Source organism: Linepithema humile, chromosome 1 (genome assembly GCF_040581485.1).
Source record: "Linepithema humile isolate Giens D197 chromosome 1, Lhum_UNIL_v1.0, whole genome shotgun sequence".
Taxonomy (NCBI): Eukaryota; Metazoa; Arthropoda; class Insecta; order Hymenoptera; family Formicidae; genus Linepithema; species Linepithema humile.
Genome location: NC_090128.1, coordinates 19,178,172 through 19,205,439, shown reverse-complemented (window position 1 = coordinate 19,205,439; position 27,268 = coordinate 19,178,172). Strand labels below are relative to the sequence as shown.

Sequence of the window (27,268 nt, the reverse complement as noted above, 5' to 3'; positions counted from 1 at the left end):
GAATTCAAACGAAATCTTCTGAAAGATATGATAATCGTCCCTTCTCCCCCGCCCCTACAACGAATTGCAAAGAGACTCCTCGAAATTGACATAGTGTATGTATTCCATTGTTGTGCCTTGGCTGATCCCCTCCTGCGGCGGATAAAGCAGAGCCTGCAGCAACGGACGGAGGGTTGGAAGCAGCGCAGCAAGATGCTGGCGGATCAGATACACGCGGTGGATCCGTACTACGTACCCGCCAGCGAGTGCCGGTTCATCGGTCAAGCCTCGTACGCCGATATCGCAGCGGGGCGCACAAATAGTCCGAACTCGAGAAGCTGCAGCCCGTACAGGCAGCAGCGGGACGCCACCCCTCCCACGCCGGCTACGCAATTGTTACGTCCTACGGCTATACGGGCTCAGAAGTTGACCGCCGTGGAGTGTCCGCCGTCGCACGAGGCGCAAGTCTCGAAGACGCGGGCGCAGGAGAGCGACGCGAGTCTGAGCAAACCGCCGCAAACGGTGGCGCACGTGCGCACGGTGGACGATCAGGGCGCGATCGGCGCGAAAGAGAGGCAGCCGGACGCATCCGAAGTCGTCGTCGTCGTCGTCGGGTCGCCGACGGCTCGTCGCGGAAGATCGCCTACGCGCAAGACAAATTTGCCCAGAGCGAAAGATCCGCAAGCGTCGAGTCAAAGGGAGGAACGTGAAAGGTACGATGATTCTCGACCCAGGCGGGAAGTGCGAGCGGAGGCCGCGAGGAATACGCTGGCACCGCGCGAAGAGCGAAGAGGCCGTTCGCCCAGTCCCATGTGGGTCCCCGGCTCCACCTCTTACGCCGACATTCTTCGGGGATGTGCACAGACGACGCAGGTGAACGTCGCTCCCGCCGCGGAGCCGCCTAGGCAAGAGATGGTCCCTCTGTCCGCGGAGTCTCGACGCGGTCAGGCTCCACGCGCGGAACAGGTCGCCGTGGAGGTCGCCGAGGACGAGGCTCGAGTCACCGAGATTCAGCAGATCGCGCCGACGCAGGAGACGCGGGTGAAGAGCGTGCAGATCGCGGAGGCTTACTGCCAACCGTCTGAGGTCGCCGATGAGAAAGCGGAAGAGCAGAGCTACGTCGAGTCGACTAATTGGGCTGACGAGCCCTTGGAGGAGTACGACGTGCTGCACGTCGAACCTTACGAGAACGTGCCGGGGCAGCCGCAGCCGGCGGAGATCTACGACTACATGATAGCGGAACCGATGCCAGAACTAGTGGGCTTTATCGGATCGCAACTCGGCACGTATCCGGTCAGCTCGTACGTTTACGCGCCGCCAGGCCATCATCAGCAGGTGCAACAGATCGAGGCGATGAGCCTGCATCCGTACAACAACGGCGCGCTGGCTTACACGCCGGAGCACTACGTCGCGCAGACCGCGTATCTTTCAGCGCCGGATCTTTATCAGCAGACCGCGATGCAGCAGCAGCAGCAATGTCCTACGAGCGATGTGAGACACGCGACTTCGATGCTGGTGGAGAAACCGGTTGAGGTAACCAGACAGCCGGAAGTTCCGAAAGACGCGATCGTGACTAAAACCATTGAGCAAGCGCCCGAACAGGAAGAGTCTGCAAATATTGCGAATGTAGAAGCGACAAGTAAAACGGAAGGCAAGGATGCGTCGGTGTCGAGCAATGTCGAAACCAAAGGCCAAACCTTCTCGTACGCACAAATACTTTCGCAGGGACTCAGCCAGCGCGTTACGCCGACGAACATCGCCAATAAGTCGTCAGCCGCGAATAATCAGGGCAAAGAAAGATCTTATTCGCCAAAGGATTCTCTGTCGTCTCGCGAGTTGTCGCCGTTGCAAGAATCGAAATCCGACCAAGACTCGCAAGTGTCGATCGCGAAATCTGAGCAATTTAAACAGCCTAAGGTAAATGACTGGGATACGATGAAAAAACGGGAGGTCAAAAAAAGACAGCAGCAATCAAATGACAAACCCAAAACGACAGATGAGAAGAAACCTCGAAAACCTGTCGATAAACCGAAGGTCGATAAACCTGTCGAGAAACAGATAAAGGAAAAATTAAGTCCGCCGAAGCAGTTAGCGAAGGAGACGCAAGACGAATCAATGCCTGATAAAATCAGCGATAGCTCAGCAAATAAAGAAGAAAAACCAATGCAGCAAGAAAAGCAAACGGTCGATTCGATAGATGCAAATCAATCGCAGGAAAAGAAACGCAAGCAGAAGAAAAAGAAAGTAGATAAATCAGTGGGAGACGAAATCGACAAAGCGCTTAAAGAGATCGAAGATATGGATAAGCAGAAAGCAAAAATTCAGAAAGATAAGCCTAAAGAACAAAACAAGGAACAAAACAAACCTCATGATTCGGTCAATGAGACGCCCGAAAAATCTAAAGACGAAGCCAACAAAAAACAGAGCAAGTCTGGCGAAAAGTCCAAGAAATCAGAAAAATCGAAAGAAATAACGAAAGTAAAAGAAAGTACGTCTATTGAACAAGTAACATTGCCGCAGATCAAAGCAGAAGATCAAAATATTCCAAAAGATGAGATTAAAGAATCAGAGATTAAAAAAGATATAAAAGATGTAAAAGCTTCAGATTCCAAAAACGAAGAAGAAATCCGAAAAGAGATTCCCGAGGAAATTTTGAAAGAGCAAATTTCTCAAGCCGGTAAAAGTGTCCATATCAATTCCGACAAATCCGACACTAAAACAAAACGTAAGAACAAACCAGGTAAGAATACAAAAGACAAGGAACAAAGCGGAGAATCTTCGGAGAACAAAGTTCAGCAGCAATCTGATATTTTGAGTGATAAGAGAAAAGATAAAATAAATGTTATCAATGAAAGCAGCGTGGCAGAGATCGTAAACTTATCAGTTACTCCAAAAAGCGAGTCGGAAAGCACAGACGAAAAACTAAGCACGGCTACGAAGAATGAAAGCATGAAAAAGCAGAAAGATGCTTCGAAGAAAGAGAAGAACAAGACGAAATCGAAGGAGTTAAAACTGGAAACTAAAAATAATAATAAAAATCAAGAGAAACTCGAAAACGGTACCAAAGAGATAGTTGACGATAAATCTCTGAAATCAATTGAGCCAGTAATTGAGATTGAAATCAAAGATTCTAAATCAAAGGCACCGGAAACCGCTAATGAAGTAAATGGCAACGTGAAGGACAAAACTAATTCTCGAAGAAAAGATAAGATTTCTAAAAATAAAGTAAAATCTGAGACCGCTGTCGATCGTACATCATCGATAATTCCGACAAGCAAAATTCCAGATGAGACCGAAACGAATCTAAATGATACAGAAAATCTTCCAAAGAAAGAAATTCTTCCAAAAGCGGAACAGAAAGCAGAAAAATCCAACGAAGTTAAATTTGTGGAAACGACAATGATAATTACTGATAAAACCGATCTGAAAGAAATTCCAAAAGAATTGCTGCCTGAAACAGTTCAACAAACACCGGAAATAATACAAACTGATATTGCGTGCCAAAGTGATAAAACGGAACATGACGAAACTAAAGTTGAAAAATCAACAGAACGCAAAGAAGCGAAAGATCACCAAACGGATACCGAATTAAAAACGACAAGCTCTACAGTCGAGATTTTAGAAATTGCAGATACGATTGATGAGAATAAGGCTATTAATAAAGAGATAATTGAGACAACTGAGAAACAAGAGGCGGAAAAACGTCAGATGAAAACGAAAAAACAGAAAAAATCCGAAAAAGCAAAATCTAATGTTCAAGATAAAATAAAAAAGGATGTCGAAACACCGCAGACCGTCGAAAGCAAAAATAAATCTGCCGGAGAGAAAGATGAACTTAATGTCGAATCTTTAACTGCGCCTACAGTAGAAGCGTTCGTCCAAGAGGAATCTGCGGAACAATCCGATTTGGCAGAACAGCATATATTAGTATCTAATAGCAGTTGTCCCATTCAATCAAAAACGGATGCTGAAAATAAAACAGACGAGAGAGAGGACGCAGCACGCGGCCAAGTCAACAAACGTGCGCCAGAAACTTCCTCTAAGAGTAAGAAAAAGAACAAATCGAAAGACAAAGTTATCACTCAATCCACCGCACCGACGCATAATATAAAAGCCACGGAGGAATCTAAACCGAAAGATGTGCTTGAAACTGCAATTGTAGAGCCCGTTGCATCAATAAAGGAAGACATATCTCGCAATGAAACTGCAGAGCGCATCGAAGATGCTGCTAAAGCGGTGTCCGCGTTGGCTGCAAAAACTATATCAGCGCTAGAAACAGAATTAATTTCCACGACGCCTGAAAATGTAACTGAAATCATTTCCGTTACAGAAACTTCTCCTAAAATATCTGACGTTTCTCCGAAAACGAGTGATATCGCTACGAACGTGGAAGAAAAATGTCAGATTATTGAAAACGGAAAACCCGAGCATTCTAAACGAGAAGCAATTGTTGAAGAGATTAAGACCAATGTGATCGATCAAGAATCTTTAATAAAAAAGCAAGATGTCGGAAAATCGAAAGATCTTGCATCCAAAGAAAGAAGACAGAAACGCACGAAGAAGAAGGACCTGTCTTCCAAACATATAATTGAACAGACGAAAGATTCCTCTTCCCGCGATGATAACTTCCAACAGGAAATCACTCAGGACAGTTCAGCGAAAAGAGAAACAATTCCGGAGCCTGCAACTTGCGCAGTGGATCAAAAGTCCGAACAAGAAAATCTGAGCACGGAACAATCGTTGCCTGCACAAATTGATAACGCCGAATCGGAAAAAGCGCAACAATCGCAGAAAATAATTGAAATTGAGTTTAATCCCAAAGCTTCGAGCGATTCGGTCGACGAGGCTCGAGTACGCGGAAGGCTCGAGGAAGATACCACTTTAAAATCCGAGCAACCGTCTTCGAAAGGGAAGGCTTTGATCATAGAGAAGACGGTTACCACCGTAACAACGACCACTAGCGTTCCAGGATCGGTGAAAGTCAAGCCGACCGACGTGAAGTCCGTTAAATCGGTGGAGATTTTAGAAAACATACCCCTACCCAAAATTGTAAGCTCCAAAGTTACCGAGTTGATCACTTTGCGTCCCGAGACCGTAGAGGCTAGTCTTATCACTACTTATGCTAGGGTGCCGAACGATTCTCCCGTTAGTAGCTGTCCGGTGCAGGCGGCGGATTCTCCAAAAGTAGGTTTAACCTCCCCCGCGGTTTCCACCGAGAACATCGTGACGATCGACGAATCGGTCCTGTTCGGTAGCGTGCAGGATAGAAGGAAGGTTTGTCCGGGCGTTTCAGAGAGTCGCGATGCGCCGGTGATTCCTGCATTCGAGGAGAGGAAAGGAGACGATAATACGACGTCATCGAATAAACCCGTAATTGAACAGGCAAATCAATTACAAGCGGAAGTTCCTGAGAAAGATGGTGCGAAAAAGGAAGAGATACTTGATACTCTTTCGCAAAACGAAAATATTAATGACTCTATTGAAAAAGATATTATCACATTGACCGATAACATTAATCAAGTCGTGTCAAACATTCAAGCCGCAAAAGAGGAAAAACGAATGGATAAAGTCAAAGTTAATGAGACGAAATGTGAAAGTGCATCCACGATCGACGAAGAAAGAAGCAAAAATATATCCGAAAGTGTGAAAACAGAAAAGCAAATAGTACCTGATCATTTATTAGAACTTGTTAAGCCTTACGCTTTGGATCGCCATGCTTATAATTACGCAGAGAGTAATTTTTATCGCTACTTCAAAATCGTGAAAACGGTAAAAGAGCCGCAGCCGCCTGCCACGTCAATTCTGACGAGACCAGAGAGCATAGAGAGAATTGTACAAGAATCGGTGATGAAGCCCGTGGAGCCAGCGAGTCAAAGAATGCCTGAAGTCGATTGCAGGAGGCACGCTCTTATCATAGAAGCGCCGAAATATCCAATCGTCAATTTTTACGAATTTGAATCGCAATGGGTCAAAGCTAAATCCACCCCCGAAACATCTATATCTACAGCATCTGATGATTCTGAGATATCAAGGGAATCTGTAATTAAAAAATCTAAAGAAATTGTCGAAGAAAAAGAAACAGCAAGTGCAATATCCGATCTTAAAGAGGATGCGGCGTCGATTAACGTCGATCGGCTTGAAATAACAGAAACAAATGAGAATTTAGTATCAAATGCGTCAGTAACAATTGCGGAAGTACAATGCTCAGAAAATACCTCTAATCTATTACTCGATGAAAGTAAGGATAAAAAACCGACAAGTGTAGAGCAGTCCGTGCACTTAGTTGCCGACGATAGCTGGATGGATATTTTGGACGAGCCAATGGTTATTGAAGACGATTTTGACGACACACCCGATACAGCGTCATTTACTGAGGTAACAGATTTAATCACCACTACCAGTGATACAACATCGCAGATAATCGACAAAATTACAAAAGACGTAGCGCCTATTGAAAACATGAGTGTCAATCAACTCACAAATGCTGGAGAAATAATAAATACACAAGTGGACGAAGCCGTTGTGAAAGATGATGTTAAAATCGAAACAAAACCAATGTCATCGGTACATTTGAAATCTGATGATGATTGGATGGACCTTCTCGACGAAGAAATAACAATCGATGACGACTTTGACGCGCCAGAAATTCAAACAGCGAAGAACGTCACTATCGATGATGAAATTCAAAAGACGGAAGAAAAGATTGAAAAGAAAGAACCAACGATTGAAATTTTGAAGAATGCAACTTTAACAGAAATTGCTGTAAAGGATGAATATCACACTGATATAAAAGATCCTCCGACTTTGCGTGTAGATAATGAAAAGCAAAGCGACAAAGCGAAAAATCAACCAAAGAAAAAGAAAGAATCGAAATATGCTAAAGACGCAAAAGCTAAAGATCACGCGAAAACTAAAGCGGGATCCAAGAAGCAGAGTGACGTGGAAATTAAACCCGATGCTACTGAAAGCGATTTAACGCCCGCACAAAGCAACTTAGACAAACACAAAATATCGGAAGTTGATTCTAAAACGAAGGAAATAGAGAAATCTTCGATAGTGAACAAACAACAGACTGAATCGCCCAAGGATTCGGAATCAAAATCTCTTCCAGGTGAATCCGTCTTAAAGCAAAAGACGCACGAAACAATTAGCGAAACGCATGAGAAACCGTCCGTAAAACACGAGGAGCATAAACCGAAATCTAGTAAGAAATCCAAGAAGCAAAGCGAGAAGTCTGAGCCCATCCAAGAGAAATCAGCTAAACGCGAAAGTAAAGTAAAGGAAGACAACGATGCGCTTGCCTCTAAAGCGACGGAAATTAAATCAAATGTATCCGAAGGATCGATTGTGCAAGAATTAAAAGATGACGTGCCCACGTACGACAGTCGATTAAATCCGAATACCAAATCGTGGGCGGCCATCGTTGGTACGAAAGGTACAACGGAGATAGCTGCTGTTTCGAAAGACGATTCTCCGACATCCATCACTACTTGTCAAGATACAACAGATAGCGTCACGAACGTTATAACACAGCCATCAATCGATTCGTGTGAAATTCCAGTGAAACAAGAACCGCACGTGATAAGTTTACCTCCGGCAGAAAAGCAAATAGACAACAATATTATCGAAGAGAAAGAATTAAAGGAATTAAAAGCAGCTGCGACGGATGAGATCGTCAAGCCGATCGTAGAAAAATCTATTGAATCGCCGAAGCAGCTCAAAGATGGGAACAAATCTTACGCGCAAGTCGCAGCCTCTTCCCGACGAACTCCTCCGCAAGTTTCTCAAGAGGAAATATATTTAATTAAACCTATTCCGCTGAAATCTGATCATAAAGTGATCGATGTAAGAACATCTGCTGCCAACAAGGCGTGCGAAAGTTTGAATGCAGAAAAATCGCAAAGTCCAGTCGAACGAGACAATCAACAAATTGATAAAACAGCGGTACAGCAATTGCCCGATCACGAAACGACGACTGCAAAATCCGCTCCTCAGAAGGAATTAATTTCTTGGGTGGAAGAAGTGGAGGAAGAGGCATCGGCCATTCCACCCAATCCTATTAGTCCGCCTGTCGAAATCAAAGATAATGAAACGCACGCAACATTGGAAGCAAGTACGTGGGCCGCGATAGTCGGTAAAAAGTCTGTGGAATTGCCAGAAATTAATAATACTCGTAATCTCGAACAAAATCTTCGTAAACCGGAGCAAACTGGTGAGCAACGGCCTCCGACGCAGGTCAAGATTTATGTAGAGGAGACTCCTGAACAAGAGCCTATAGAAAAATTGGTGCAAGTAGACAAACAAGGTTTTATAGAATTTGTAAATCGAAAGGAATTGCGATCGAGACGTTCGAGATCGCGTTCTCGTAGTGCTAGGCGAGACGACGGACACGCAATCGCAGAAATCTCAGATTCGATTAAAGACAAAGAGACAAAAACGTTAGATGCAGAATCTCAAAGTAATGAAAATGAGAATAAGCAACCTGTACAAAAACACGAGGATGAACAAAAAACAGTTGACGCAAAGAGCGACGAGTCGGCGAAAACTAAAGAGCGTGATGAGCGAGAAATTGCTGTAGCGTCTGAAAAGACAACTGCATCTAAAAGTAAAGATAAAGCCAAGCAGAAAAAAGACGCGAACGAACGTAAGAAGGAAAATAAAAGACAACCTTCGGAGAGCGAAGCTCTAAGTGCTGAGGGTGAAAATATTCGAGAAACAAAACCCGAGGATGAAACACCTAAAGGCAAGAAGAATAAATCTAAAAAGAACAAATCTGCTAAGGATCAAGTGAAACAACAGACTGAAATTAATGAACAGAAGCAAATGGAAAAACCGAAAGAAGTTGAAAAGTCTGCAAATGAAAATAAAACATCTGGTGAGATTCCATTAGAAAACGCCGCGACTGAAAGTCAAGAAGCTAAAAGTATTCGCGATCAACCAACTAAAGAGGCAAAGTTAATTAATGATACAGAGAATGCACAAGAAAAGGGTAAAGATGTGGAAACGCCAGTCATGGAACACAGTAATGTTACGAGATCTAAGAAGAAGTCGAAAAATAAAAGGGGAAAAGTCGTGCCTGAGCCGCTTGAAAATATTCCTGACACATGTAAAACGACAGTTATAGCTGGAGATTTCGACGGGAAAATAGAATCACAAATGGAACCAAAATTAGATGACGAAATAAAAATAAAACTCACGGAAGCAATTACTACAAATATAACGTACAACGCATCAGCAGATGCAGAAAGTGAAAAAACAGAGAAAGCGAATAGACAAGAAGATACTGTGTTTGAAACTGCAGAAAAAAATGTTGAACAGACGATAATCGAAGAACCGAAAGATATAGAAGCATGCAAGGAATCTCATCAGGAAAAAACGGAAGAAAACGTAGCGGAACAAAAAGAAATTCTTAAACCCACGAAATCGGAGAAACGAAAACAGAAGAAAAAGGCGAAAACTTTCCCGCGAAGCGAAATAACTGAAAAGAAAGAAATTGAACATGCGAAAGAAGACGTTGCTCAAGATGAATCAATTGATCAATCCAGTGAGAAAAATATTGTTGAACACATCGAAATCGATGAGACAATTAAAGCGACAGAAGAAAGCGTAAATATTGCTCCATCGAAAGATAAACTAGATACGTCTCAATTAAAGGAGGATGATAAATCGATAATTGAAATACAAACCGTACAAACAGAGGAAATTAAGAAATCCGACGCTACAATCGAAAATAAAACATCACTTCCACAAATAACTCCGACAGGAGACAAGCAAAAACACAAAAGCAAATCCAAATCGAAAAAAGAGAAACGACAAGACGATAAAACCAAGTCTCTAGATTTTACGGCTGACTCTAAGAATATCGAAACTCCATCCGTTGCGGAAGACACTGAGATTATTAATGTCTCTAAAGACGTAGTAACATGCAACATCACAGAGGCCGAAGAGAAAAATGTTGAGGATGAAAAATTGGATGACAGGCCAACTGAAATTTTACAGTCTCCAAAAGACGTAATCAACAAGATCGATTTCTCTGCTACCGAATCAGAATCACTTGTGTCTCCCGCAGAAAAGAAAATAGATGAAGAGCCGATAATTAAAATCAAGGACCCGCTGCCATGCGAAAAGAAATCTAATCAAAAACAGGATACCAAGACCGATGATAAAGTAGAATCTGAGCAACAAAAAGATTTGACAAAATGCACGATGGAAATTACTACTGTTACAGATAAAGAAGTATCAATTGCAAACGAAACGATTAAGTCTCCCGAAAATGAACAGATCGCTGAGCAAAAAGAAAATCTCAAATCCGAAGAAGCTGCTTTGACAGTGGCCGACGCAGAACAGACTGCGTTGCCTCAAACAGAAGAAATCAAACCTAAATCCGACGATACTTTAGATACATCCAGTCAAATTAACGACATTCACACGCAAATAGAGTTATCAAACGACTCGACAAACATAGCAAGCATAAAGCACTCTCCACCGTTGGATAAATTATCTTCAGCTGCGGAACAATCATTCGAAGAGGACAAATTGAGGCATGCCGCGAGTGTCGATGAAGAGAGCTTCGATAGTTCGATCGAACCTCCCAAATCCAAAGTACAATTCTACATAGCGGATGAAATCTTAGTCCTGAATCCCGAGAGACGGAAGGACACCGTTCCGCCGGTGTCGCTCGTCCAGGAAAAACCACCTACGACCGATTTGCGTAATTCGCAATTCCTCTCCATCGACGATGGTTTCTGGCCCGACAAACGACCTTATCACGAAGCCGAGCGCGATCACTTCGAGAACTTAGCTCTACACGCGAAAAGGAGTCTCTCGCGCGAACACGACTTCGACGATCGTCCGCGCGACGACGATCGCGACGGCGACGATTCGGGCGGCGGCGGCGGCGGTAGATCGCGGGATTCTTGCGGAAACTCGTGTTTCCTCCCGGGCACACCTCAAACGGAGCGTATGGTGGCCGATCTGCCCGGCGGTATGTGTAGCTGGAGCGACTATAGCACCTATCTGTCGAGCGAGAGCGAGCGGACGCCGGATCGCAGTCTGCCGCTCGGCGCGATCGAGGATCCAACGATCGATTCGGGATTGTCATTGGATCACTCTCTGCCGAGCGACGCCCAGCCACCCGACCTCCTCACCTCGCCGTCCTCCTCTTCCCGCGAACCGCAAACCAAGTCATGCACGGAGCCGCTCGCCGAAGTAAGTCCGAGAGAACGTCCTGCGGTCGCTGCTTCGAGCAGCCACAAAAATCCCGATCATCCCAGCACTTGCACCCAATCGTCGACCTACGCCCATCTTCGTCCACTATCCAAACTGCATTTAGGTAAAGAGACGAGGGAGGGATCCGTGCGACGAGGCAGCCCGAACGGGGAGGTGGAGAGAGATACGGCCGAAGACGGGGCTGAAAGAAGGATACGCAGGATCCAGGTGCGATCACCGTCATAGCCAGTGCTCGGTCTTGTTTCTAGTCGAGTTTGAACCAAGTCCACTGCCATACGCGTATATATACATGCACAATGTATATATACTCTGTTGTACTTAGTTATCTGTGGATTGTTTATCGTTGGTTTTTTTTCACTCTCTCTGTCTCTCATTTTTGTATAACTACGACTACCGTTTTTCCTTTTTCACTACTGAGTCCAAGTGTGTGCGATTTTCTTGTGTCATGATTCGTCGGTTACAGCGCGCGTGCATATATTGCTGTTGCTCTCCCTGCCGTTGCTACTATCCCAGCAAACACCAAGTTACAGTTATATAATTGTTAGTTGTAATTTCCCACTCAATAATATAATTGTTATATAACACGTGTATTATATAACAGTTATATTGTTGAGTGGGAAATTACAACTAACAATTATATAACTGTAACTTGGTGTTTGCTGGGATCGAAGTATCATTATTGTAACTCCGCTCTAATCCCGCATATAACATAAGACATCACAGCTGATCTTTTACACCAGAACAAAACTGATTGGACAAACAATGGCAATAGGAAAACTAATGCAAGCCAATAACGTAATTATTCTTACGCAAACATTTATATTTTTTTTCAACACAAGACATTTGACCCACGCTTGTCAAATGACACTGACTTCCGCTGAATTTTCAGAAACTGAATGACAAATTGAATAGATTTTTATGAAATAATAAAAAAATTGCAAAAGTAAAATTGATTTAAAAAATAATAATTATAGAATTACAGTATTAAGAAAAGTCAGTAATTGTGCATCAAGTGCAGGTTGAATATTCCTGCATCAATGTGTTGAAAAGAATACACATAAAACAATTGCGTTATAGTTTCACACTAACCTTTCCTTGTGCTCGATTTCACTCAAGAAGCTTATATTTTTAATAACAAAATTAATTAATAGAATATATTTTTGCCGTTCGCATGAAATAATAATACAATTATTCCTCTCTAAAATGCAATCTGTATTTATTTGCATGCTTTTCCATTTCCAAATGTGCTTAGCATATCGATGTTATATTGTCTACAGCCTCTCTATATTGCGCAAACTCTAAGATGCTAATTTTTCAATCATTGTATACATTTATATATGTATTTAGTTTGTGATATTGAGGATCAAAATCATAAGCAAGCGATACTACAAGTATCGACGAAACTATTCGTGCAGAATAATAAAGAATCATCGCAGCAGCGCTAATAGGAAATCAAAATTAATACGCAAAGCAGTTCCCGATCCTTCTGACTTTTGGTTGCTGGCAACTTTACGTGACAGGTCTTTGCATTCGAATTAGCGAAGTATTCCAAAATTTGCTCATAATTTGCATGAGGATTTATCGCTCTCTGTGTAGCAACGAGTGACTTTGCGACTTCTGTAACAGGCGCTAGAAGAATTCACATGTGCCTTCATTAAATGTGTGCCATTTCGTAACCCCATATCGTGCAACACCTTCTTTTACAGGTTCTCAGAATTTTAAGCCGTTAGAGTCTCAGAGACGCAAATAAAATTAATACACACAGTGTGAGAATTGATTGGATCCCGTCGTGTGCACGGCATGGTTGAAATAATCGCAAATTCCGTTGATCGAATAGAATTGCTAAAGAGTATTTGTGTTTCAGGATACCGTCGAGGAGAGTCTCGTTTCTCTGCAAGCAAGACTTTCGAATCTCGAAGGAACGATGAGTTATTTGCCTCAGGACAGCGTAGAGTCTATGCTGTCGTCTCTCATGGTAAGAATGCGAAAGATTAGACGCGATCAATAAAGACGTAAATAAACCGAGATGAGTTAACAGAAGAAAATTGAAAAAGTTCTGTCGAATTCATATTGTTATCCTTGCCAGTTTAATTTTATTGTTACGGAAAAGCACGGTAAAAGCCGGCTAATCTATTACAAAACCGATATAGAAGTCGAACGATCCTTTTTATTTACTTTAGGCTGTATTGACGGAACTTGGCGCCTACGACGAGGAGGCCAAACAACTTGAAACGCGATTACGCGAGATTCCTGCCGACGTTGAGTCTCAAAGGCTGACGGCGGCTTTAACAGGGATTCACACGCGCATTACCGCCCTTCTCGAGCAAGCGGAACAAGGACGGACGACTCTTGAACAAGCGCGACAAGACCAAGATAGGCGCGGTCAAGAAATTCGTGCTTACAAATTATTCCTCGAAGAGACAGATGCGTGGCTGAGAAGCGTCGTATCGAAAATACACGAACAACATTCTCTTAACACCAACAAGGTTTGTGGGATTACGTTACTCGTCGGCAGAATTACTCAGTTTTGACCTAGCGTCCATATTTTTTTTTACTAAATCGAAGATATCGATTTAATATCGGTTTAGTACCAAATAATTATTTCACGATACGCGAAATAATGAAAGTTTTCGCAATGGGCAGGCCTTGCAGGAAGAATTAACGAGTCGCGCGCAACGAGTGTCGGAGCTCGAGCCGATGCCAGAAGTGAGCGCGCTGGCGGCTACACTGAAGGAAGCTCTCTTGGACGTAATTAATCGTCTTCAGCAAAAGCAGCAGGTATCCAACGCTTACCAGAACTCGGGGGCTTTCGCAAACATCACTCTTCTTGGTGCCTCGGTCGCTTAAAATAGTATTAGTAAGGGTTCGGAGAAATCACTTCTCGACAGAGCTTAAACTTAGTTTCGGAGCTTTGCTGTATCGAGAAAACAAGGAAAGGCTTGCAAGAGTTGCGATTATTACAAAGCTGGCCTTAAAAAACGGGTTAAAAATGTTATAGATAGCAAATTGATATAAAAAAAATCGTTAAAATCGTTGAAATTAATAGCCGTCAAAAAAGTTTCCGGGTGTAAATATCATAAGTCGAAAGTATTCTGTCTCTTATTCGAGCGAGAGTCCGAAATGATACGTTTGGATTTGGACAATCAGTCCGGATGCAACGTGCAGTGATTAAAAATGGTGCTAAATGCTTTGTAATAAGCGGTGATAAATGACGCAACTGTTCGCCGTATGATTCTAGTCGTCAAGCTTAAAATAATTTCTTTTGCACGCTTACGGACATGGATAGTTTAATTGTAGAGACCATTTTTCTGGGTATATATATATTTTTTTTTCTTCTTCTTTCTTTTATCACATTACCGCTGTGCAGACACATGCGCTTGTTATCACGCACATCGTCATTTCATTTAATGGATACCACGCATCGTACATTATTTCTTAGTTCACTGTACATTATTTGTATCATGACTATTATTATGTATTTTCATTTGTATCTTAAGGTGATGGATGTAATATAGGCATTGCATGTAATTAAGGAATGTTAATACATTGCTGTAATATTTCATGTAATTAAAGAATTCTCATTAATACCCCAACCTTTTACTCTCCATGTGTTAATCATTATAGTTATGCATTGTAATTAGCGATGTAAATAATAATTTCTATGTATACGTAACATGCCGGTTTACAAAGACACAATTTGTCTCAAAAACATTGTACATTTTCAAATTTTAAATGTATATAAAAAATGGTATTTCTATATAACCTTTTCTGCGCATATTGCAACCTTTTAATAATTAATGTGTAGAAAATCTCTCACACAGAAAAATAATTCAAACAATTTTTTATATTATAATTAAAAGTTATAGATAGTTTAATTATTGCAAGCCGTTTCTCACAAAAAATTAATAAAAGATTTGTCAAAAATATTTTATATTGCTAGAAAACTTATAAAAAGTATGCCGAATTAATATCCGAATAAGTAACCAATTAAAATAAAACTGATAAACTATGTAATATCCGATTTCAGCCTTTGTTTCCGTTTAATAAAAAAATTATATTGCAAAACTAATATCCCTCATCTCTCATCAATAATCAATAACAATCGTGACATCATCTTGAGCTCAAAAATACAAGCATTTGCATTAACCACCATTTGCGCGCTACAATGCCGCAAAGTCATATCAGCACATCATATCAATCTTCTCAAAACATTCGTTATCTCCGTAGGAGATTTGCGATGAAGAAGCTCAAGCTGATGACGAGTCGACAGACAAAGATAATGCTACTCTGGACGAAGCACCATCAATTCACTCCTCTCTGGAGGATGGCCCGCCATCTCTGGCCGATGTCTCCCTGCAGACAGGTCAAAGTTTACTGCTCGACGACGTTGTCGAGAAAAAAGCACAACTCACAAAGCAGACGTCCACGACGCAAATGTCGCCGCCGACTACATGTCATTCTCTCACAACGCAGACGACGCAGGCTTTACTACCGAGCGACGTTCCCACGCAGGAGGCTATAAAGGTCCTGAAGACCACGACGGGCGATCACGATGTGATCGAGATAGCGACCAAGTATGTCCCGCCTAGTCAAGAGACAGCTCGTGGGGAACAATCGAACGTTCTGACCGGCGAGGACATCGTCGTCGACATGAAGTATCAAGACGCAAAGAAGACCGACAGCGCGACGAGCGAGCTCAACATCGTCCACGCCGCGCCGCAGTCCTTCGAGACGATTCTAGTTGAGCCGGACGACGTGACCACCGAGGTGGTCGTCGACGCCGACGGCACCAAGAGGATCATCGTAAAGAAATTACGACGCACCACGGTGACCAGCAGGCAAACCACGCAGCAGCGCGTGTCCACGCTGTCGACGGCGCTCGGCGACGCCCCGCCGACGGTGCAAGCGTTCTCCGAGGCCGCGATGAGAGATCAGCAGGTCACCGTGACCAGAACGCGGCCGGACGGCACCATCGAGACCACGACGAAGCAGATGTACGGCGGCAAGGTCACCACAGGCGCGCCTACCGAGGGTGTCAATGTGGAGGAATACGAATCCGAACCGCGTTACACGCGCATTGTGGCGCAGGGTCAATTGGGCGACATTAGTTATCAGCCGATCGAGGAGGAGATACTGATGGAAGGCGGCGAGTATCAGACGAGAACGTCGAGCGTGCACGCCGTGGTGCAGCAGGTCACCAGGCGAGTCATCAAGAGGACGCGTAGGATCATTCGAAAGGTCATCATCATAGACGGCAAAGAGACCACCACCGAGGAAGTGATCGAGGAGCCCGAAGAGGTGGAGATAGACGAACAGGACATACCGCACATCAGCATCAATGTGGTGAAGAGCGAGGATCAAAAGTCCTTGCCGGCGGTCGAGATGGAGCAGCAGAAAGGTACGATATCGGAGATAGCAATAAAACCGTGTCCCCCCGATAGTCCGCTGCAAGGCCCGTTCTTCGGGCCGTTTGCTAAGGATATGAGCACGGATCGACAGAAGGCGCAAGAGAAAATATCAATTTTGATTGCAGAAAAGGAAGATGATGTCATGGAAGTTGAAACTTTGGACGCTGACAGTCGGAAGAAGGAAGCTACGATATTTGAAGAGCCGAAATTAACAGAGGTAGCGGATGCTACGATAAAGTCAACGGATTCCGCGCAAACTGCTAAAGTTGATAAAGGAGTTTCTACCGTGCGAGATGACGAAAGTGCGATAGAAATGAAACCGCAAGCGGCGGACGAACAAAAATACGAGCATTTCCCTAGCGAGGTGAACGGCACCGGTGCACTCGCGATCGATAGTCAAACGCCGATCGATGCTGAACGATCCGCCGTGTTGCAGACTCCCGTCGAAGAAGTCTGCGCTACGACAACACAACCGGAAACTGTAAAATCCTCATTAGAACCGGCCGCGGCAGATGACGAACCGGTGGTCACCAAGGCTACTTGTAAGTCCGATGATGCACCAGTAAAGAGCGAAACACCCAGTATCGAGCTAGAAAACGGCACGGTAGAAGTAGAGACGCACCATGGCGGTAGCAGCACTGTAGAAGCTGATGTATCGAATGTCGTTGTATTTGAGAAAGAGAATAAAACGGAAGAGAAAGACGCGTCTCTCGAGCCGTGCGAGAGTAAAGAAGAGATAATTTTAGTGTCGCCCCAAAAATCGGAACAGCAAAACGAATCTGTCGTCCCACCGAGTGGCTCGGATGTTGTTAAACCTGACGAAGCCGCAGAAAGAATTGTTTCAGGATTGGAAGACACGGAAGCATCTCCTGAAGAACGAGAAGTGTCGTCAGAACTGTTCGCAAGAGAGAACGAAGACAATTCCAAGGACGAAGCGCTGAAACCGGAATACAAGCCGATGTTCCACAAGGTCGGGATCTCTCTGTCTGTGCGTAAGGACGACGAAGAGATGGAACCGCTGGTGTCTATCAGAACGCAAGCGGAACGTCCCGAGATCGCTCCTTACAGCATCGTCAAAGAAGACATGGACATCAATCTTCCCGCGGACAGGGAAACGACGAAAGTGGTGCACGACAAGATCGTGCAAACCGTCGCTTTCCTCACGGCTGAGAAAGAAACGGAGATCTTGCAGCAGCAGGTGGCCACGGCGGAGAAAGAGGTCGAGGTTCACATCGACTTGTCGGAGAGGAGCAAATCGGACACGACGAGTCACAAAAGTAGAAAAAAGAAACGGCGCAAGGATAAAGCGGAGCTCTCGGAAAAATCTGCAGATTCGGAATCCAGCACCTCTATCGCCACGTCGATCGCTGAATCTATGGAGATTAATATTCCGTCGTCCGACTCGTCCAAACACGCGAGCGAGCAGCCGCAGCCGGATGTTGCCGAGATCATGAAATCGATCGCTGAATCCTCTCTGAGTTTTGACGACAATGTTTTGCCCGAGGACGACGGATATCAGGCGGACGATAGAACAATGGATGAACTATCGATCGCGCTGGAAAATGGTGATCGCGCGAAGCAAAAGAGAAAGAGGAAAAAGAAGCAGAAGGTGCGATTAACTCGAAACGAAGATTTGACTCAAGTGCCTAAGACAAGCAGCGACGACGCGGCGTTCACGGAAGACAGCCTCCCTCTGGAGGTGCCTGTATTGGAAAAAATGCCTGAAGAGGATAAAACAAAGGAAGCTGACGTAATAATGAAAAAAGAGGATATAGAAAAGCGACAGGAGGCGAAAGAAGTTGAACCCGAAGCGATATCGCAGGAAGAGAAAATCGTTGAGCGCAAAGTCGTGCTGGACGACGCGAACACTCAAACGACTGTCGAAATGTGCAACGTATCGACTTCGCTTACCCCGAAAGCGGAGGAGGAGAGCCTCTCCACGTTCATGCAAACATCTCCCGAGCCGGTTCCGCTTACTTTGGAAGAAGAGATCCAGACGGCTAGAATCGAAGAGACGCACATCGAGACGCAAACGGTCCTGGAGCCCGGACTTGATTTCAGCGCGCAAACCATCGCGGAGGAGACTCCGGAAGTCGAAGATTCGGGTGTACAGACCATGACGCCCACGGCGACGCCCATGGAGGAGTTCGCTATTCAAACGAGCCCAACGGATGACGCTCCCGCCGTCGTCGCGGCCGAAATGAAAGACTCTCAAGCGCAAACGATCGAAATCACCGTTCTCTCCACGGAAATGCAGACTTCCCCTGTCGAAGTGGCTCCGATGATGGCGACTGAGACTCAGACGGCGATGAACGCGATGATGGAAGTCGAGCAACAGACGACTCCGCCGCCGGCGATAGAGAAAGTCATCGTGCAGGAGACTGCTATTCAAACAATATCTCCGGAAGTACCGAAATTTCTGGAGAAAGACATGCAGACGAGCACACCGGCCAGTCCGGAGCAGCCGGATGTTTCGCATATAGATACGCAGACGATTGCGGTGCCGGAAACGTCAGCTGAACCAACGGAGACTCAAACGACGCCCGAGGAAAGCCCTCGCAAGGTAGAGCTGCAGGAAACCGAAATGCAAACAAAATCGCCTGAACCAACGAAAGAGACCACGATGAAGACGAGCCCGATCGTCTCCAGTCCCGAACAAGTGTGCGAGGAGTCTGCTCAAACCAGCATCGAGGAAACGAAGGAGACCATCGAGGAAGAATCACAGACCTGTCCTCCGGAGAAGACTCAAACCTTTGACAGTTCGGTGCAAATCGAGACGGTAGAGCTGATACCGCAAGTCGAAGAGAGCGTGCAGAATATTCCGGAAACGTGTGAAATCGGCGCACAAACGTCACCGAAGGAGGAGAAACAGTCGCCCGGGGCAACGTCGGTGTCGCAGCAGACTACGCGAATTCCAACTCATACTGTTGAAATATCCACGGAAGATTTTAAGGCAGAAATCGCTGAAAAAATCGCGCACGAGACGCCTGTTCCAGCGGAAGCAATTTCTTTGGAAGAAACAAAGACAAAAGAGGAAGTAGTGTCTACGGAATTAATAGAAACTCCAGCAGCACCTGATGTACAAGTACCTGATGTACAAGAAACTGTGAAATCTTTAGAAAAAATAAAAGAAATGGAAATTGCAAATGATCAGCCAATACCAGAAATTTCCACGACAGTTTCGGAAAGTATCGAACAAATGGAGGCACCCGTCGAAAAAGAGGCGAAATCTCAACCTTCCGAAACACCCGTGAAAGACAGTCCAAGGTCGCCGGAGGTCAGCGCGAAGACAAAAGAATCTACGCCGTCTTTGGTATCGGAAAAGGACACTACTTCGGACACGTCGTTCGAAATTCACGTTCACGCGACGATAGAATTGTCCGCCAGTGACACGCTCGACAGCGTTGCATCCGGCAGCAAGGAAACACCCGATACTTCGCGAGACACCACGATCGCCGAAGATCTCAGCAACGACGCGAGTATTCCGGAGAGCGACAGCAAGACGGCAAAACGGCAGAAGAGAAAGAGAAAACACAAAACTATAGAGATTAGTTTACCGAGCAAGGATAAGTCAGAGCCGGGATCCATATTCGGGCAGCCCGTGGAGTCGCAAAACGGCACCTTGAAGTTGTCTTACTGCGACGTCGCCAAGAAGAACGCCAGCAGGCAGACGTCTCCGGTGGGCGACGACGCGGTATCCAAACATCCATCTGAACCTCAAATCGAACCAGATATAAAATCAGAGGAGATCGCGTCGACAAGTGTGATAGGAAGCGAGATTCGACGTGAAGAAGGCATTCGGGGAATACCGGATATTTCAACTACCTCGAAAACAGTACCTACAGTATCTACGAGCGATCAATTTGCGATCGACTCGAGTCACAACATTCCAGAAACGACAGCAGTACCTGAAGTAGCGGCGGCGCGAATGCCATTCGGTAAACCGACAATAGAACCACTACTGATGTCGTCGGATCAGCAAAGGTTGTCCGGAATCGTGCGATCGTCGCCCGAGCCGATGGACACCACTGAGGAACCACTGACGCCCATAGAAATCGAGCAACCTCTTCTGAGCAAAGAAGCCGTCAAACCGTTCCGAACGGAGATCAAGACGTACGCTGATGTGATATCCGAATCGCAGAAAAAACCCACAGCACCGACCTTGCCCGGCGAAACATACGAAATGAGAGAAGCTCATCTGTGGAAAGAGCCTAAAATGCCATCTGCTCACGCTTTGTCCTCGACTTTCCTTCTAAAAGAGTCCTTGGAATATAGCGCAAAGCCGCAACATCAAGGAACGCAAACGGTGCAAGCTGCAAAAATAATCGCTGATCGAGTGAAGAATCTACAGAATACCAACGAATCGGATCATCTCGGTAACATTCTGCACATCGCGCATTTGGAAGAAGTCACTACGGAGAGACTCGCGGAAGAACGCTCGTCCGATGTTCGCCGAGAATTGGCGCAATTGAGAAACGCCGTGCAAGAGAATGACGTGGTGATTGTCGAAGAGAGTCTCGTCACCGTCGTTGAGACGATTTCCACGTGGCTGGAGACTATCGAGTATCGAATCTTCTTGAACAGAGAATGCCCGACTGGACCGTCTCATGAGGACGCTAAGACGTTTATCGAATTAAAAGACGAGGTGAATCATGTGGAGGAAAGTATTCGCGAACTCGACAACATTTGGAAACAAGTGGAGCCGAGTTATTCGGAAGAAGAACGAGAGAAGCTGAGAGACTGTATGGATGCTCTCGAGTATCAAATGAAAATTATTGAGAATGTTACTACTGACGGAGAGAAATACGCTAGCAAGCAACTCGCGAGATGGGACGAATTTCTAAATGGCGTGAACAATGTGTACAGGTGAGATATCATCCAAAAGTATTAATTCAATTCGGAAAAATAATTAACAAATTCGCTGCGAACCTAAAATCACCGATCTTAAAATTCTTAACAATTTTGTTTCCAATTTCAACAATGTTATTTTTTTATGCTATGTGAATCGAAAGAAATAATTTTGATAAAATAAATCAAAAGTGACGAAATAAAAATCAAAATTATTTCGTTATTTAATGTAATACTTTTTTATATCTGTATTTAATTTTTATCACACAGGTTAGTCGAGGAGCAACGTAAACAACTGGATCTCATAATCGAAAGCGAGTACTCTACGCGATGGAAGCTGCAGGAGCTCGATAAATTAGAAAACACTAATCGCTGTCACATGTGGAAGACGAGTAAGCTGCTTAGCTCCGCCCGCGGATTATTGCGCGATCATCCCGGCAAGATCATACCCGAGGAAACATATGCCGCGCATGAAACAACAAAGATCATCGAGTACGGTATATGCGTCGAACGAGAGCGGCTTCTCCAACTGCTCGCCTTAGCCGAGGAATACGAGCAAACGCTGCAGGATTTCGCGCAAATTATCGAGATCGCGGAGAATCTGCTGGACAGTCCGATATCCGTGATGAGCCTGGAGCATCTTCGCGAGGAGATGCAGAAGCACAGAAAGTTCTTCGTCAATCTCAATCATTGCCGCGCGATTCTCGAGTCGCTGGAGGGCAATCTGGACCCGGAGACTAGAGCTAAACACTCCGGTCTACACGAAGAGCTTCACGGCAGAGCGACGGCGTTGCTCGATCAAGCGGCTTCGCGTGCGCAACAAATGGCCCTAGCCGCATCGCGATGGATGCTGCTGGAGCAGGGTGTGAAGGAGGAGAGAGGGTGGCTCCAGGTCGCGCATCAACGCGTTCCCGATCTTCAAACCGTCACTTCGACCGACTACGATCAGTACATTTCCTTATATCAGGTTGGTAAATATGCCAACGCGTTACGCTCTTTAATCTTGTGAATTTAAATTTTATAATTTCTTCATTTATCATGTTTTAGTCTTTATCGTCGGACGTGGCGACTCATCACGCGCGATTAATTCAATTGCTCGACGTGGCGCGCAGCCTGCGCGATCTCGTCAACATCGAAGATCCCGAGGATCGATACGGCGAAGCTTTAGACGTAATCGTGAAACTGCAAGATAACATCGAGTCCTCCCTGAAAAGGTTATTGGCGTTCAGGGAGAGTTGGAACAATCAAGAGACACTGATGGATCGCGTGGAGCACTGGATGACGATGGCTATGAAGGAGCTCGCGACGTTGCGCGATCCGTCAGGGAGTTCCATGCGTCAATTCTGGGTGAGTTTCATCCTCGAGGTTTAATCTGGAGAATCTTGCAGAGATATATTTATAACGCGATAATCTAATAAAAGTATTCATCGATGAATCGCACACGCCCGTGTATCTAGGTCGCGATTTTTTTCAACGCCTTTTGGCCTCGTGTCATCGGAAAGACATGTCTCCTTCGTCGCAAACCGTATTTTCGGCGTGATTAAATTTGGAGAACGAAAGCATTACACGACGTTATCTCCTTGCCGCCGTCTACTTTTTTTTTATCGAAACACTTGATCTGTGAATCCAACTCAATACTTATCTAAATTCCATCATTAATATTTCTTAATGGAAAAAAAGTTTATGCAATTTTTTCTTCTAAATATGATTGAGCGAACGATTAAATCTCCTTCCGCGCGAGCCGTATTTTCGGCGTGATTAAATTTGGAGAGCGAAATTATTACGTAATATTATCTCGTCGTAGCCAGCTATTTCTTTTTTCATCGGAATCTTAATACTTTCGATTATGTAAACGATTTTCTGCTTCTCAAGTCATAATACAACTGTGGCGAATAATTAGTTATCTTAAAATAAATTAGCCGTCAGAATTCGACCTTCGAGTTGAGAATGCATTCAACATCGGCGTTAACACGCTTGCAGGAATTGAAGGCGCAATATGAAGTCCACAACAACATGCGCAACGAAGCGGACAACTGCTTCGAGCAGGCTCTACGAATCATACCTCTGTCGGACGAAATGCTGCAGCGGCAGTTCTACTACGAGCTGCAGGATCGCTGGAACGAGGTCACCGACAAGATCAACGAGATTCAGAAAGACGTGACTCGCAGTATTTCTTCGGAGGAGATCTCGTCGAACGAGAAGCTCAAGTTACTCGAGAGAGAACTGAACGAATTGCGCATAACCATCAACAGCTTCCACGGGGTGCTGAAAACGGAGGAGGAACTCGACCTGTACGTCGAGAGACTCACCGTGCTGTTCGACAGGATCTCCTTGATCCAGGACGAGATCGGAAGACTGGGTCTCCTGCCGGCGGCGGAGAGCGAGAGAGTCGGGATTTTGTTGTCGTCGGCGCGTTGCATCGAGGGTCAGATAGGCGAGGAGCTGGACTCGGCGCAGCTGCTCAGAGAGAAGATCCAGGCTCTTCAGCGCGGACTGAGCCGCTTCAGGAAAGCGCACAAGAGATTGTCAGCAACACTGGATCAATGCGAGGGCAGCGAGAAGCAGGAAAGCGACCTGGTGGCCGCGGCCGTCGACCGTTGCCAATCGGTCGCCAACGAATTGGCGGTTCTCTGGCAGGATCTCATGGCGTTGAGGCAGATGCTGCACAATCTGCCGACCGGCATAAGAGTGACGGTGTCGCCGGTCGGCATAGAGAGAGACTTGTCCAACGTGCAGGACACGCACACCGAGCTCGAATCGAGATGCGCCCGGCTGCTCTCGTTGCTGACGAACAGACTGGAACTGTGGCGACGATTCGAGAGGCAGCTGGAAATGGTGCAGCAATCTGTGCAAGAAGCCGACTACATGATGGAACTGTTGACCGTCCAAGACTCCGTCGATTACGACAGACTGCTGAAGGCCACCGAGCGACTCGAGGTGAGTTGTTTTTCTTTTTTTCCTACGTCGTATTGGTTTACGCGCGAAAGTGGAGCAGTGCGATTTACGCTCGCGACGCTGCGGGACCGATCGATGAAGTTATCAACGGCTTGTAATTAGTTTATGGGAGACTCACGATTCTGTCAACGTCATATACATACATATATATATACTAAATATATTTCCGCGAGCGAATAGATGCGCTAATTAACAACACGCGAACCAAATCGGATAATAAAATAGTGCCGGATTATAATTTCGATACTTTGGAGCAACTTTTCTTAAAACTTGCGAAATTACAACCAATTAATGTCTCCTCGCTCGATCCTACGACGTCGTTGAACAGCCCCGATACAAGTGCAGGACGATCTTGTCGATGATACAGATCATACACACGCGTTTACGTCGAAGCGTCGGGTTCGAGCGCGCGCGCAGGCGTCGCGTTCCCGCTCTCGCTCGTTCAGGCTTTTCGAGCCGCGTTATCGCACCGCGCCGCGGTGCCTATCAGTGCCGCGAGATCCGTGGTCACGTTTACGTCGTCGCCGAGAATATCCGGACATCATTTCGAAAACGCCTCGTCGCATCTCGACCCGCATTATCGCCCGGTCGCGGCAACCGATAAGCACGAGTCATCCGCCGATCGAATGAGGCTCCGCGATCGTCCGCGAACCGGCGCGACCCTCCGACGCTGGAATTCCACGGCGAGAACGAAGCACAATAAATAGCCTCAAGGTAACGTCGCAGACGCTCGAGCGTTTTCCTGAATGGCACAGTTGTGTTTCCGTTTCGGCGCCGCGTGCCAAAACGCCTTGTGCCGCGCGAAGAATATTTGGAGCAGGATTTCCGGAGCCGCGTTTCCGCGGAAAGTTACCGCCAACTTGGAGTTTAAACGCGGCGATGACTAAGTGCTCGGTGGCGGCGACGTAAGGAAAAACAGTGTGATAAAACTAAGTGCGATACATCTCTATGCGAAATGATCGGAAACGGCGTATGGCGGATACTGGTAGTTCGCACGCTTCGTAGACTGATGGATGGAATTTTTATTTATTTTTTTTTTTTTTTTTTTTAACGCTCCATCGACGCAAAACAAACGCGCTGTCTGCAAAAGGAAACCGGATGTGTCCGTTCGTGCGGAGCCAGCATGGACGCTGTTGTCTCCATACGTGCAGTGCGTTCAGCGTTGAAAGCTCGAGTACTAGAATCATTTATTGAGTAGCCTTTGCGGTTTTCCTTCGAAGAAATTATCATCTTGTGCCGTTCTTACGGTAATCGGTTTGCGGTCGCAAATGGACTTTTTTTTTTGTTTTCTTGCAACGCGTAATTGTCCTTGCTGCAGCTGAAATCGAATCGGCGCGCGTGGTATTTATGTGAGAAAGTTCGGTAAACATTTCATGCGCTGCCGACATTCCGTCATCCGTGAAGATCGTCATTAATATTTCTGTCCAAAAACGATCGGTCGTTCTCCGTGAACGTGCGAGCGGATGCGATAAAACGATTTCGTAAGGATCTATTTCTATCGCGCTCCTTCTTCTTTTTTCTGCGCGCGTGTGGGATCATTGCGTGTGTCGCGAGTGAGATATCTCTAGTAAGCCTATGCACCGTTATCCATCTCTCGATGCGCATTAAATCAGCATATATTAGTTGAGGTGTGAAGTCGTTACAAGCAACAGGTCGTAACGAGACGTAAAATATTCTGCACACGCAGATCGCCATTTCTTCGCGCGCGGTCGGCCGAGATAAACGCGCTTATATTAAATAAATAGACAGTTATTATTACAATTCCCTTGTGATCGCGCAAAATTATGTGTCGTCACGGAACATTTGTGATTAATTGCAATTACGCGCACAGTGTAAATACAATAATAAACGTAATGAAAGCCTCGGATTATAAGCGGCGTAATTTGTCGTGATTCCAAGTTTCACGTAATTTTGTGAGCGGAAAGCAAATTAATATGGAACAACAATATTTGTTATAAATCATACGTAATTAATTGTAATTTTATTTAATCGCAAATAATGCCAGGCGGTTCTCGGCTTTGCGAGGTGCAATCACTTCAATTGACTTTAATGACATTAAAGCAGATGTAATTTTCCGCGTAATTTTCTTTTTGCCGTTATATAACAAAATAGTTTTAATAAAATAATTTACAAGCGCTACAACGCCTTTATTTGCATAATATATGTCTCATTATAAATGCGTGCACTTGAAAATTCTGGTCTACATAACAAATGCTTTATATTAATGATGACTGGCGATTGTTTTATTCACTTCAGAAATAATTGTGAAGGATGACAAACGAATAGAGCTGTGAGAGTGATACGACGCGGTGAAACGATATGTAACGATATGTAAACTATAGCACGTGGAAAAGTACGCGTCTAAGATAACCGCGATTCTACCTAAACATATATTTACGATTTTCTATTCTAAGACACTAATGATGTCGATTTATCTTTGCGCTCCGCTAGAATTTCAACACGTCAGAGATGTTAATGAACAGACTGTCAATTAATATTAATTTCATTTAGCATACAATAGTGCATAAAAAACGGAAAAGAATGAAAGATTGATGATAAATAAATAGAACAAATTATTTGCAAATATTTTTGAAGATATTTCTAGAAAATTTATGAAGAAAGTCGCGTATTATCATAGATTTTTCTATATTTGGCAAAAATTGATATTTGACGTAAAACAGCTTCCACGTTTTCTCGGAAAATTCACAGAGAGGTGAATGAACCCGAGTACACGACACAGAATTAGTTGAACCACGTCCTGACCGAATTCATGTCGTTAGTCTCGAAATGTACCGGTCTCGTGCCGCGAATTTATTTATAGCATGTTTTAAGCAAAACCGGCATGCCTA

The 27,268-nt window shown here is 44.9% G+C and overlaps 1 protein-coding gene across 6 annotated transcripts in view; it reads left to right on the top strand.

The window, feature by feature from the left end:
* Msp300 (Muscle-specific protein 300 kDa) overlaps positions 1 to 27,268 on the top strand; it is a 96,199-nt gene that overhangs the window by 54,321 nt on the left and 14,610 nt on the right. For 4 of the 6 annotated variants that reach the window (XM_012372228.2, XM_067347364.1, XM_067347365.1 and 1 more), the window contains 8 exons: positions 151 to 11,415; positions 13,073 to 13,183; positions 13,389 to 13,694; positions 13,852 to 13,986; positions 15,436 to 21,482; positions 21,735 to 22,431; positions 22,512 to 22,811; positions 23,445 to 24,401. In XM_012372228.2, the coding sequence (XP_012227651.2) occupies positions 151 to 11,415; positions 13,073 to 13,183; positions 13,389 to 13,694; positions 13,852 to 13,986; positions 15,436 to 21,482; positions 21,735 to 22,431; positions 22,512 to 22,811; positions 23,445 to 24,401 (19,818 nt within the window). The remainder of the gene's footprint in view (positions 1 to 150; positions 11,416 to 13,072; positions 13,184 to 13,388; positions 13,695 to 13,851; positions 13,987 to 15,435; positions 21,483 to 21,734; positions 22,432 to 22,511; positions 22,812 to 23,444; positions 24,402 to 27,268) is intronic. The other 2 variants (XM_067347366.1, XM_067347368.1) reach the window with 1 other exon arrangement.